The sequence below is a fragment of the Tachyglossus aculeatus genome, chromosome 5 (genome assembly GCF_015852505.1).
Source record: "Tachyglossus aculeatus isolate mTacAcu1 chromosome 5, mTacAcu1.pri, whole genome shotgun sequence".
Classification (NCBI taxonomy): Eukaryota; Metazoa; Chordata; class Mammalia; order Monotremata; family Tachyglossidae; genus Tachyglossus; species Tachyglossus aculeatus.
In genome coordinates this window covers 28,508,156-28,521,562 of record NC_052070.1, presented here as the reverse complement: position 1 = coordinate 28,521,562, position 13,407 = coordinate 28,508,156, and the positions used below count along the sequence as shown (strand labels likewise).

The following is a 13,407-nucleotide window of genomic DNA, read 5'->3' as shown; positions in this document are numbered from 1 at the left end:
CTGAGGTGATCGCTGGGCTAGCAAGGCCAGGAGAGTGGGGGGAATTATTCAAACGATGCCCCTGGGAACAGTGGTTTTTTAGAAGGTTTGGAAAAGCACAACTAATGCATCATTTCCCCCCTTCTTTTCAGGCCTCTAATCCGGCTCCTCCCAAGCCAGCTGATGTTTGAGCATGTGCAAAAGAGGCATCGTGTGTTTTTTGTTTATATTGGGGGAGAATCACCTCTAAAGGTAGGCCGTGAAGATGCAAAGATTGAAAAGGATTTTTCACGCAGGAGCTCAAGCCTCAGAAAAGTGTGAAAGTTGTGTGTCGTGAAGTGAACGCAGCATGTTTTCCCAGGAGTGTGCATCCCTGCAGAAATGTTGAAACTGAACTGTAATCGAATAGCAGACATTCTTGGAGGTTACAGAATTTGAATTATTAACCAAGTCCAGTTCCGTGGGTCCGTAAATTTAAATAATTTAGCAAGCCTAGTGGGTAGAATTACCCTTCTTGCCTGAACTTCGAGGGGGCAGGGTGGCCGTTGAAATTGCAGGGCATATGGTGAGGTGATTGAGAGAGACAGGAGTGTAATCAACTGATCAGTCATATTTGTCGAGCGCTTACTATGTGCAGAGCACTGTACTAACCACTTGGAAGAGTACAGTACAACAGAATTTGCAGACATGTTTCCAGCCCATAATGAGCTTGCAGTCTTGAGGGGAAGACAGGCATTACTATGAATAGTAATTTATAATCTATAATTTCAAAATATGTATTGGACTGCTGTGGGGTTGAGGGTGGGGCAAATATCAAATGTCCAAAGGTCACAGATAGAAATGCATAGGGGATGCAGAAGGGAGAGCAAGCTGGGGAAAAGAGGGCTTTATTGGAGAAGGCCTTTGGTGGAGATGTGACCTTAGTAATGCTTTGAAGATGGAGAGAGTGGTGGTCTGGCCTTTATGGAGGGGGAGGGCGTTTCAGGCTGGGGGAGGATGTGGGAAAGGGGTTGGTGGCAAGATAGATGAGATTGGGGCCCAGTGAGTAAACTGGTGCCAGAGGAGTGGAGTGTGTGGGCTGGGCTGGAGTAGGAAAGAAAGGTGAGGTAGGGTGGGGTGAGCTGATTGAGGCCCTCAAAGCCCATGATAAGGAGTTGCTGTTCGATGCGGAGATGGATGGGCAACTCCTGGAGGTTCTTGAGGCGTGGGGAGATGTGAACCGAACGTTTTTGGTGATAAACGATGAACAACTGATGGAAGCTTCAGTTTTTTGGAAATGGCTGCAAAGAACCAAATGCTGAGGGGCGGAGGGCATTAACTGCCATGTTCTACCCATTGAAGAAATCTTGGGGAGTTCCTGTAATTGGACTTCTTGGGTTAATGTAGGCCACATCCATCTCCATTGATAGCTTTATGTCAAAGTGGAACTAACGTTCTGAAGGAGTGGTTGAGCTCCGGAGGCATGACTGTATTTTAACAGTTGGGCTCGGTGTCCATTCAGCTCCTGAAGTGTTCTTCAGATGTTGTTTATGGGGTTCGTGACAGTGGAAAGGGCGTCTTTGATCGGCTAAGGGATGAAAGCAGCTCAGAATGGGTAAGACAGACCACTAGAATAGTAGTGATGTAGGGAAAAAGGGAATTTAGGGGAGGAAAACTAGAAAGAAAGAGGACGAAAACTTGCTGTCTCTCTCTAACCTGACTGAAGAACGAGGATTCTTTTAGTTTGGGATTTAGATTCTTTTAGTTAAAGGGGCTGCATAATGAGTGATCCGATTGCCAGGTGTTCAGACAGTGGTTAAGCATGTCCACTTAGGAGTGCTGGCTCACAGAGCAGAGAAAAAAAAAAGGTCTCTGAATCCCTATTGCTTTCAGTGTTTCTTGGTTGGGAGAAAGTGGAAGAAGAAATGGATAATAATAAAAATGATAGTACTTAAGTGCTTACTATGTGCCAAGCACTGTTCTGAGCACAGGGTAGACACAGATTAATCAGGTTGGACACAGTCCCTGTTCCACATGGGGCTCACACTCTTGTCCTCATTTTACAGATGAGGTAGCTGAAGCCCAGAGGCATGATATGACTTGCCCAAGGTCACACAGCCGACAAGTGGCGGAACCGGGATTAGAACCCAGTTCCTTCTGACTCACAGGCACTTGCCCTGTCCACTAAGCCACAATGCTTTTCGTGGCTTAGCAAAGAGACATTCTTTTGCTGCCCATGTGGTAGTCCCCCCTCTGAAGCGAGTAGTAGTTATGGTCTTTTTTGGTGGCAGTTGTGCCTGCGAGCTGTGGCCTGATCGGCCACAGAGTGTCCGTGGGTGGTGGAAAGTGACACGTGGGTTTTCCCCTCCACTCTGGCGGGGCCTGTGCAGGGAAAGTGGACAGGGAAGGACATGGAATTTCCATCTCACACTTGTGGGTTCAACTTGCCAAGATCCGCCCTTTCCTCTCCATCCAAACCGCTACACTGCTCGTTCAATCTCTCATCCTATCCCAGCTGGATTACTGCATCAGGCTCCTCTCTGATCTCCCATCCTCCTGTCTCTCCCCACTTCAATCCATACTTCATGCCGCTGCTTGGATCGTCTTTGTGCAGAAACACTCTGGGCATGTTACTCCCCTCCTCAAAAATCTCAAGTGGCTGTCAATCAACTTACTACGCATCAGGCAAAAACTCCTCACCGTGGGCTTCAAGGCTGTCCATCACCTCGCCCCCTCCTACCTCACTTCCCTTCTCTCCTTCTCCAGCCCAGCCCGCACCCTCCGCTCCTCTGCAGCCGCAAACCTCCTCACCGTGCCTCGTGCTCGCCTGTCCCGCCGTCGATCCCCGGCCCACGTCATCTCCCTGGCCTGGAATGCCCTCCCTCCGCAAATCCGCCAAGCAAGCTCTCTTCCTCCCTTCAAAGCCCTACTGAGAGCTCACCTCCTCCAGGAGGCCTTCCCAGACTGAGCCCCCTCCTTCCTCTCCCCCTCCTCCCCCTTCCCATCCCTGCTGCCTTACCTCCTTTCCCTCCCCACAGCACCTGTATATATGTATATGTGTTTGTACGTATTTATTACTCATTTTATTTATTTATTTTATTTGTACATATTCTATTTATTTTATTTGTACATATTCTATTTATTTTATTTTGTTAATATGTTTTGTTTTGTTGTCTGTCTCCCCCTTCTGTCACAGACGGGCAGTCTGTGAGCCCGCTGTTGGGTAGGGACCATCTGTATATGTTGCCAACTTGTACTTCCCAAGCGCTTAGTACAGTGCTCTGCACACAGTAAGTGCTCAATAAATACGATTGAATGAATGAATGAATGAACTTAGTTTGGCAAAAGACCCATGAACTTCACTTTAACTTCCTTCTTTCTTCTTCCCCTTTTCGTATTGCTGGGAAAATCCTATTTGCTAATATATACATTGATATACATATTGATATCAATATACATTGATATACATATTTCTATATGTATACATATATATATAAAGCATTTTATAAGTGCTTGCTATGTGCCAGGTACTATTATAAGATCTCGGGTAGTGGAGTCAGAAGTCGTGGGTTCAAATCCTGGCTCCGCCAGTTGTCAGCTGTGTGACTTTGGGCAAGTCACTTCACTTCTCTGTGCCTCAGTGACCTCATCTGTAAAATGGGAATTACGACTGTGAGCCCCACGTGGGACAACCTGATCACCTTGTCCCCTCCCCAGCGCTTAGAACAGTGCTTTGCACGTAGTAGGCGCTTAATAAATGCCATTGTTATTATTATTAATCAGGTTGGACACAGTACATGCCCCCCATGGGACTCACAGTCTTAATCCCATTTTCCCAATTAAGAAACTGAGGCAGATAGAAGTCAGGTGACTTGCCCAAGGTCACAGAGCAGACAAGTGGCAGAGCTGGGATTAGAGCCCAGGTCCTTTTGATTGCCAGACTCGTGCTCTTTCCAATAGGCCATGCTGTTTTTATAAATGCAAGGCACTCTTTTCCGGAGACTGCCACTTATCTGCTATGTGACCTAAGGCAAGTCACTTAACTTCTTTTTCCCAGTTACCTCATCTGTAAAATGACGGGGGTGGGGGGTAAGACTATGAGCCCCATGTGGGATATGGACTTTGTCCACCCTGATTTAAGTTTATCTTCCCTGGTGCTTAATAGAGTGCCTGGCACACAGTGAGTAGCATTTTTGAAAAAACAAATAAAAGGGCGATGTATCATTACGGTTTAATTTTATTGTTCATTAGACTCGGGCTGTCTTGTTTTAAGTTGAATTTGTAAATAGTAATATTTTCTGAAGAACAGTAATGTAAAATTGATGCGTGTACTTGCCTCTACTGAGATATATTTTCTTGTTTCATATCTCCTAGGAAAAGTATATAGAAGTGGCTTCGGAATTAATTGTCTATACATACTTCTTTTCTGCATCAGAAGATGCTGTACCTGAGGTAATTTGCTTTAAGCACTGATTTGCAGTGCCTCTACTAATGAACTTTTCAATAATTTTTGATAATTGTCATTTTGATAAATTACAATTTACATTTCCTTTTAATTTAATTGAAGAGTTGAGTTGACCACTGACAGAAAAGGTGGAATTTAGAAATGATTGCAGTACTGAAAGCTTGTTTTCCAGAAAGTTGAAACTTAGTAATACTTCCCAGTGGGGTTTAAACATTGCTCATTTCTAAAAGGGGTTCGTCATTTGCAAAATGTTATATTTTAAAGAGATAAATATGCATATCAAGATTGCATATTAACCTTCTCAAATGCATATGAAGTGTTTTTTTGTTTTGTTTTTCATTGCGGAAGGCACTAGTCAATTTTTTTCATGTCCCCAATGAGTCTGGAAATGCTTCCCTATTTTTCATTGGAGTGAAATACCAGTATAGGCTGTGGAATTTTTATTCCTGGAAAATTCAAGGAAAAAAAAAAGATATTCATGGGACCTGGGTAGTTTAGGAATCCACTTGCTATTTAGTTAGTGAGCTGCCCTTAAAGACTCTTTGAGCTGCTTTCTGGCGTTGAAATAGTATGATTGGCTTATGATTTTCATGATGTCCTAGAGAGATATTTGGAGAGATCTCAAAATATTAATTCATTCAGTCGTATTTATTGAGCACTTACTGTATGCTGAGCACTGTACTAAGCACTTGGAGAGTACAACTCGGCAACAGATAGAGACAATCCCTACCCAACAATGGGCTCACAGTCTAGAAGGGGGAGACAGACAAGAAAACCAAACAAGTAGACAGGCATCAGTAGCATCAAAATAGATAAATGGAATTATTTGCTATATCAATCAATCCTATTTATTGAGCGCTTACTGTGTGCAGAGCACTGTACTAAGCACTTGGGAAGTACAAGTTGGCAACATATAGAGACAGTCCCTACCCAACAGTGGGCTCACAGTCTAGAAGGGGGAGACAGACAAGAAAACCAAACAAGTAGACAGGCATCAGTAGCATCAAAATAGACAAATAGAATTATGTGCTATATGACATAGATATTTCAGTAATTTCTTGACTTGGAGAAGAGGAGTTTCTACTCAGTTTTCTGGGGTTCGTAATCCTTTTTCTCATAAAGTCATTATTGATGGATTAATCTGTGGCCAGCATTCGCCTTTTTCAGTACTCATCCTGTGGGAGGTCTTGAGAACGAGCTGTGCGGCGGCCCGCCCATCCCCGTTGCCCCTTTGGGAACACGAATGCCAGGGAATTGAGAACGTGGGGATTGTGGCGCAGACCACCACCTCTGGGCAGGCTTTGGGTCTCAATTCTCCGAACGGAAGGCTCATCCTTTGCTCCCGACGGGCGACTCCATCATCATTAGTACAGTGCTCAGCACACAGGGAGCACTCAGTCAATATGATTGAATGAATGAATTAGGAAGTAAGCTGTTGAAGTTTCAGGAAAGGAAACACGCTAGCTAAAGTGTTGGAATTACTATTTGGATCTCCAAACCATGTGTTCGAGAAGCGTCGTGGCTCAGTGGAAAGAGCCCGGGTTTGGGGGTCAGAGGTCACAGGTTCTAATCCCGGCTCCGCCATTTATCAGCTGTGTGATTTTGGGCAAGTCACTTAACTTCTCTGGGCCTCAAGTTATCTCATCTGTAAAATGGGGATTAAGACTGTGAGCCCCATGTCGGACAGCCCAGTTACCTTGTATCTCCCCCAGCGGTTAGAACAGTGCTTGACACATAGTAAGTGCTTAACAAATACCAAAATTATTATTATTATGATTATTATTATGATGCATGAGCCTGGAAAGATTCTTTGACAATTCAAGCCTGCAACAACACATGGATCCTCTTTTTTTATTGATTCACATTTAAAGCAAAATCAGCAGGTCAAAAATCATATTCGATGATTGTTGCATTTCTTGGCGAGAGGCGTGAACAAATCAAAATGAGCTTTGCCCGAGTTTTATGATCGGTAGACTTACCGTGTATACGTCAACGTTTGGGAAATGAAGGATGTCTTAGTATCTCCATTTGTTACCCAGTCCGTTTTTGATGATTGTCAGCTTTCTGTTCTTACAGTATATAACAGTCAACGAGATGCCCGCTGTGCTTGTTTTCAAAGATGAAACCTATTTTGTGTATGATGGTAAGTTGTACTATTAAAATTCGTAGTCATTTGTAAAGAAAGACTAAGCCACACAGTTAGCTTATTTTTCAGAGTCCCTTTATTTTCAGAATAACGAGCATCCTTCAAAAAAATGTTGGTCTAGATGTCCATTTCTGTGGAAACTTCTCATTTTCAGCTGCATCAAACTTGCGGTACATCCTGGAAGCTCTTTGTGAGTGAGGATCACACCTACCAACCTGGTGGAATTGTACTTGTCCAAGTGCTTAGTACAGTGCTCTATACGTACTGAGTGCTCAATAAGTACCACTGGTTGATTGCATTTCTCTTAAAACTTGTTAAATAGACCAGTACCATTCTGTCTGTTCAGTTTCTTTTACTTCTTTTGTGTACAAAGCACAGTCCAGATAATTTGGTCTTTATTTTTCTCATGATCCTCCGTCTTCTGGTGGAAAAGTCTAAAGCTTGCAACATCTGAAGGAAAATGTATTTAAGTGACAGCACTCTTGCATCATGCTTTACCAGCCGGGTTGAGAAAATGAATGAGATTTTGTTGTTGTTGCTGACAGTTGTTTCCCTCTGGGTTCCGCATGGAAGTTTAAAATGAAGTGTTTTCAATGTTTTTATTAAGTCCTGATTTTCAGTTGGAAGCTCTATTTTCATTATTTGCTTTGAAGATGAAAATTGATCAGAAACAACAATTCTTTCGGTACATATTGAAGGAACTGTACTGGAATGTTAAAAAATGTTACAATTTGAAATGTTTTATTAACATTGCTCTCAAATAGTATTTAAAGCATTTATTCACCTTTTTAAAAAGAATACACATTTTTACAAACCAAGTTTGTAAGGGCATTGTTTAGTATGTTATCTGTGCAGTAAAACTGTGGTGAAAAAGAGTTTAGCACCTGTGCTTGGAATGATGCTATAAAACTTTAATAGCATACTCAGTCATGTTGAAGTTAATCTTGGTTGTAGTTCTGTGAAAGTTTTAAATGGAAAGTTGAACCTTAATTTTTCTAAATATTACATTCACAAGAATGTCTTTCTGTTGGTGAACTACCTTGTAAAGAAACTCATTGCATTACTAATTGTTAAAGAAGTTCCCTTGGGTCCTGTCAATGACTCGAAAATACTATGTAAAGAATAATTCTAAGGCATACTTACCATAAGATCAGCAGTGCACCAGTGAGTGCCATTTTTGCTTCAGTAATTGAGATTCTTCTAAACAGCTCTACCTTCTTGCCACCAAGTTCTGTGATATGTCGTACACTCTGAAAGGAAATGGTTTGTGCCCAAGACATGCCTGCTTTCTATATAAAGGGTTTCTGATGGGTTCTTTCTCCTCAAGATGGGAAGTGAAACAGAAAACGAAACTAAAACTACAACACAGAAAAGTGACAGACTGATGCAATCAGGATTATCTGCCGGGGGAGGGGAAAGAAAAACCGAATATGTGCAGTTTTCAAATGAAAATACTGCAGTAAATAGGGAAATCCCCCAAAAGAGCCTTTTTTATTATTGGTGTTGTTATTATTGTTAATAATAATAATAATAACGTTTAAGTGTTTACTATGTGCCCAGCACTGTACTTAGCGCTGAGGTGCATAAAAGCAAATTGAGTTGGACACGGTCCCTGTCCCACAAGGGGCTCACAGTCTCAATCCCCATTTTACAGATGAGGAAACTGAGGCACAGAGAAGTGAAGTAACTTGCCCAAGGTCACATAGCAGACAAGTGGCGGAGCCGGGATTTGAACCCATGACCTTCTTGCTCCCAGGCCTTTGCTCTATCCGCTTGGCCATTCAAATGTTTCTATTTATTTAAGGAAGCACAATCAAGAAAGCAGTCTTGCAATTTTGGTTTATTATCCGTTTCAGTTGACTTTAGGGGCCTTTGATGTCCTATCAGGAAGGATGGTGAAATGGTCTCCAGTGATCAGTGTAAAAACTCTGTGTGCTGAGTGGTTCCCCGCCTCACCTTGTGATAGTCTCCTAAACTAGCCCCACCCTTAGGGGAAGGAGAAACTGAAATTTGCTAGAAGAGGAGGAAACTTACTCCTCAAGACCCCCTCACTGAAGGAAGGCTTATCTCTTAAATCTCTTTTAATGGGATTTGTTGAGGGCTTACTGTGTGCCAGGCACTATACTAACTCCTGAGGTAGTTTCAAGTTCATCAGGTTGGACACAGTCCATCTTATTCATGGGGCTCCCAGGCTTAATCCCCATTTTACAGATGAGGGAATCGAGGCCCAGAAAAGTAGAGTGACGAGCACCAGGTCACAGAGCAGACAGATGGCGGAGCCGGGGTCAGCAGCCAGGTCCTCTGACGGCCAAGCCCGGGCTGTCCTCCGTTAGTCCACATTGTTTAGCTGACTCGAGTAGCAGGCGCTCGTCAGGGCCTTTCACCTGGGGACCTCCGTCTCCGGACTCGAAGCTCCACGTGGGCAGGGAATGTGTCTGTTTAGTGTTATCCCGTACTCTCCCAAGCACTTAGTACAGTGCTCTGCGCACATTAAGTGCTCAGTAAGGGCGATCGAATGACACGGCCAATCATAGGCAGAGGTCGGGAGAGGAGCAAGGTGCGCAACTGATCGGGGAAGAAGCCCGCAGCCATTTGGGGGGCAGGGCGGTTTGGGAAACAATCGTGGATGGCAGGGAGCAAGGGAAAAGCTCCACTTTGGGGTCCAATCAATCAATCCGTCAGTTGCGTTTATTGAGTACTTCCTTATCTTTGTCTTCCCACACAAACCCTGCCCTTCCCCTGACTTTCCTATCGCTGTAGACGGCACCTCCATCCACCCCGTCTCACGAGCTTGAAAGCTTGGATGCTGTCCTTGACTTCTCTCTCTCATTCAGTCCATATTTGATCCATCAGTAAATCCTTTTGGTTTGGCCTTCGCAGCATTTCTCCATCCAAACTGCTACCACATTAATCCGAGCCTCTTTGCTGACCTTCCTGCCTCTCCTCACTCTAGTTTATACTTCACTCTGCTGCCCGGATCATTTTTCTACAAAAAACCTAAGGCCACGTTTCCCCACTCCTCAAGAACCTCCAGTGGTTCTCGTACTCTCACCCACATCCTACCTCTGGCCTGGAATGCCTCCTTGTATCCGACAGACAATGACTCTTCTTCCTCCCAGCCCCCGTGAAAGCCTTATTCATTCATTCGTATTTATTGAGTGCTTACTGTATGCAAAGCACTGTACTAAGCGCTTGGGTGAGTACAGTAGCATGGCGCAGTGGAAAGAGCATGGGCTTTGGAGTCAGAGGTCATGGGTTCAAATCCTGGCTCTGCCAATTCTCAGCTGTGTGACTTTGGGCAAGTCACTTAACTTCTCTGTGCCTCAGTTACTTCATCTGTAAAATGGGGATTAAGACTGTGAGCCCCCTGTGGGATAACTTGATCACCTTGTAACCTCCCCAGCACTTAGAACAGTGCTTTGCACATAGTAAACGCTTAATAAATGCCATTATAAAAATATAAAAAATACAGTACAGCAACAGACACATTCCTTGCCAACAAGATGCTCACAGTCTAGAGGGGGAGATGGACATTAACCTACATAAATAAATTAAGTGTGCTGTGGGGGTGGAAGGGAGGATGAAGGAAGGAAGCAAGTCAGGGCAACACAGCAGGGAGTGGGAGAAGAGGAGGGCTTAGGGAAGGCTTCATGGAGGAGGTGCATCTTCAATAAGGCTTTGAAGTGGGGGAGAGCAGTTATCTGTCTCATGAGGAGGGAGGACATGGGTGAGGGGTCTGTGGCGAGATTTATGAGATCAAGCTACAGTGAGAAGGTTAGTATTAGAGAAAGGAAGTGTGCGGACTGGGTTATAGTAGGAGAGTAGTGAGGTGAAGTCAGAGGGGGCAAGGTGATGAAGTGCTTTAAAGCCAATGGTGAGGAGTTTATATTTGATGCGGACATTGATGGGCAAACATTGGAGTTTCTTGAGGAGTGGGGAAACGTGGCCTGAACATTTTTGAAGAAAAATGATCTGGGCGGCAAGTGGAGTGTGGACTGGAGTGGGAAGAGACAGGAGGTCAGCGAGGAAGCTGATGGAATAATCAAGGCTCCCTTCTGTGTCACCCTGACTTGCTCCTTTCATTCATCACCCCCTCCCAACCCCACAGCACTTATGTACATACTTGTCATTTATTGATTTATATTAATGTCTGTCTCCCCCTCTAGACTGTAAGCTCGTTGTAAGCAGGGAACGTGTCTTGTCTGTTGTCATACTGTACTCTCCCAAGCGCTTAGAGTGCTCTGCCCACAGTAAACGCTCAAGAAATACAACCGAGTGACTCCTCCCCTGACTCCTCTCCTGGCCCTTCGGCAGGCACGACAGTAGGAACGGACGGTGGAAAGCACCCCCGTATCAGCATCCCTGGATTTCAGTCATTGCTTAAGTGTGTGGCCTTGTGGGCCTTGGTTTCCCCATCTGTAAAATGGGAATTTAATGCCGTGCAAACCCCATGCAGGACAGGGACTGTGTCCAACCTAATTTTCTGGTCTCTACCCTACTGCCGAGTATAGTCTCCTGCTCATAGTTAGCACTTCACAAATATCACACTTTATTATTGTTATCCTTAGTAACGAAATTTGGGTCAGCGAGGCTCTTCAGAGAGGGAAGGCACAGGACTGGAGTCATGCAAACATTTGGACTTTAGGGAGCTCTTGTGTGTAAAGAAAATTTGCTGTGTTCGAAAGGGTTGCAGCAAGTTCAGCCCATTCATACTAAGGAAGTTGGAATGTATTTCCTGCATTATCACAAAAATAGCCATGGCAAGAGAGAATCTCTCCTAGTCCAGGCGGTAGATGCCAGATTCCAGTTACTTCTGTAATAGGACATTTTTCTAAAACTCACCCTTTCCATCTTCATGTGAAAGTTTATTGTGGTTTCCTTCTTTCTCTTTTAGAGTATGAAGATGGCGATCTTTTATCATGGATAAACAAGGAAAGATTTCAAAATTATCTTACCGTGGATGGATTTACCTTGTACGAACTTGGAGACACAGGTAGTTCACTGGGGACATTTAATCGATCAGTCGTATTTATTGAGCATCTGAGATCAAAACAGTACAGTAAGCTCTTGGGAGGGGTTAACAGGAACAAAGTGTGTATCCCCTTACCCTCAAGGTGCTCGCAGTATCATTTCCCCTCCCTGAATTGGCTAAATGTGCTTCACTGAAGAGTCTGGACTTGGAGAACTGATGTTTCAAATTCCTGCTGTAGACATATCCCACTCTGATTTCTAATGGGCTGAGATTGCAGTATTAAATTTTTAATTGTGGGCCTTATTATTTTCTGCACACTCCAGTTCTTATTTTAATCCTCTTTGACTGAGTTTTTTTACATGCTACTATTAAAAGTGCATTTTGATAAAGTGCACTTTATTAAATTTATCATGACAAGTCTCCTAGAAATGTCTTTGTATTTTCTTATAGGGAACTAATAGGTGAGTAGTCTCCCAGGTGTGAATCATATGTTCTGTTGAAATTATTAATTTGCTATATTAAAGTAAAAAGTGCAGATCTCGGAAACCATTGAATTTTCACTTTTAGTGGCAAAAGAAGTCATAATGTGTAAATTAAAGCACTAAACAAATGTTTCAGGTTCAGACACTGTCCAGACCTTCCACCCAAACTCGAATTTTTCCAGATGCATTTGGACTGCCGCCAGTTTACTTACTGTTTGGAAAATGACTTTGTGTTATGTGTTCTTGTACCAGTAACAGCTCAACATAGTGGATACAGCACAAGCCTGGGAGTTAGAAAGTCATGGGTTCTAACACCAGGTCTGCCATTTGTCTGCTGTATGACCTTGGGCAAGTCACTTCACTTTTCTGTGCCTCAGTTCCCTCCTCTGTAAAATCAGGATTGAGACTGTGAGCCCCACGTAGGGCAGGGACTGTGTCCAACCTGATTTGCTTGTATCGATCCCAGTGCTTAGTGCAGTGTCTTATAGTAAGCTTATAGTAAGTGTTTTACAAATACCGTAGGTATTATCGTCATCATTATTATTATAAAGGTACCTGAAACATAGCCTTTTAGTGGTAGCAACCAGAGACAGTGTTACAGATATGAACATAATATTGTACTGGTAATTGTTTAAACTATTAATTTGGAAAAAAATATTTAGAAAACATGCACCTAATAATTCAAGCTCAATAAGTTGATCGATCAATCAACCAATTGTATGTCTTGAGTGCATTTTGCAGAGTTCTGTACTAAGCACTTGGGAAAGTATAGTATGCCAGACTCGGTAGACATGTTCCCCGCTCACAAGAGCTCCAAAACATAGTTTCCCCAAAGAGGATTCCAAAGTCCCATCGGATCATCTCCGTGTATTCAGAAACATTTGCAAGAGATGCCACCGTAGTGATCCGATGCAGCCACTTGCCTTCCGAAATAATTATTACCCTCCAACTTAGTTAACCCCAGATTTAAGAAGGCCACTTTAACTTGCAACATTCCTCCCCTTCCCCTCCTTTTGGACACATTCTCTCGTCCTCCTTACCTAACCAGTCAATCAGTGGTGTTCATTGAGTGCTTACTATGAGCAAAGCACCGTACTAAATAATAATGATAATGATGCCAATGATATGTTGCCAATTTGTTCTTCCCAAGTGCTTAGTACAGTGCTGTGCACATAGTAAGCGCTCAATAAATACGATTGATGAAGATGATGGTATTTAAGCACTTACTATGCTGTTCTAAGCCCTGAGATAGATACAAGGTAATCAGATTGCCCCACGTGGGGCTCACAGTCGTAATCCCCATTTTACAGTTGAGGGATCTGAGGCCCAGAGAAGTTGCGACTTGCAAATCACTCAGCTCATAATTGGCAGAGCCGGGATTAGA

General features: G+C 43.5%; 1 protein-coding gene across 1 annotated transcript in view; it reads left to right on the top strand.

The window, feature by feature from the left end:
* TMX3 (thioredoxin related transmembrane protein 3) overlaps positions 1-13,407 on the top strand; it is a 77,891-nt gene that overhangs the window by 37,091 nt on the left and 27,393 nt on the right. The window contains exons 7-10 of the mRNA XM_038746443.1: positions 132-231; positions 4,333-4,410; positions 6,500-6,566; positions 11,464-11,562. Coding sequence (XP_038602371.1) covers positions 132-231; positions 4,333-4,410; positions 6,500-6,566; positions 11,464-11,562 — 344 coding nt within the window. The remainder of the gene's footprint in view (positions 1-131; positions 232-4,332; positions 4,411-6,499; positions 6,567-11,463; positions 11,563-13,407) is intronic.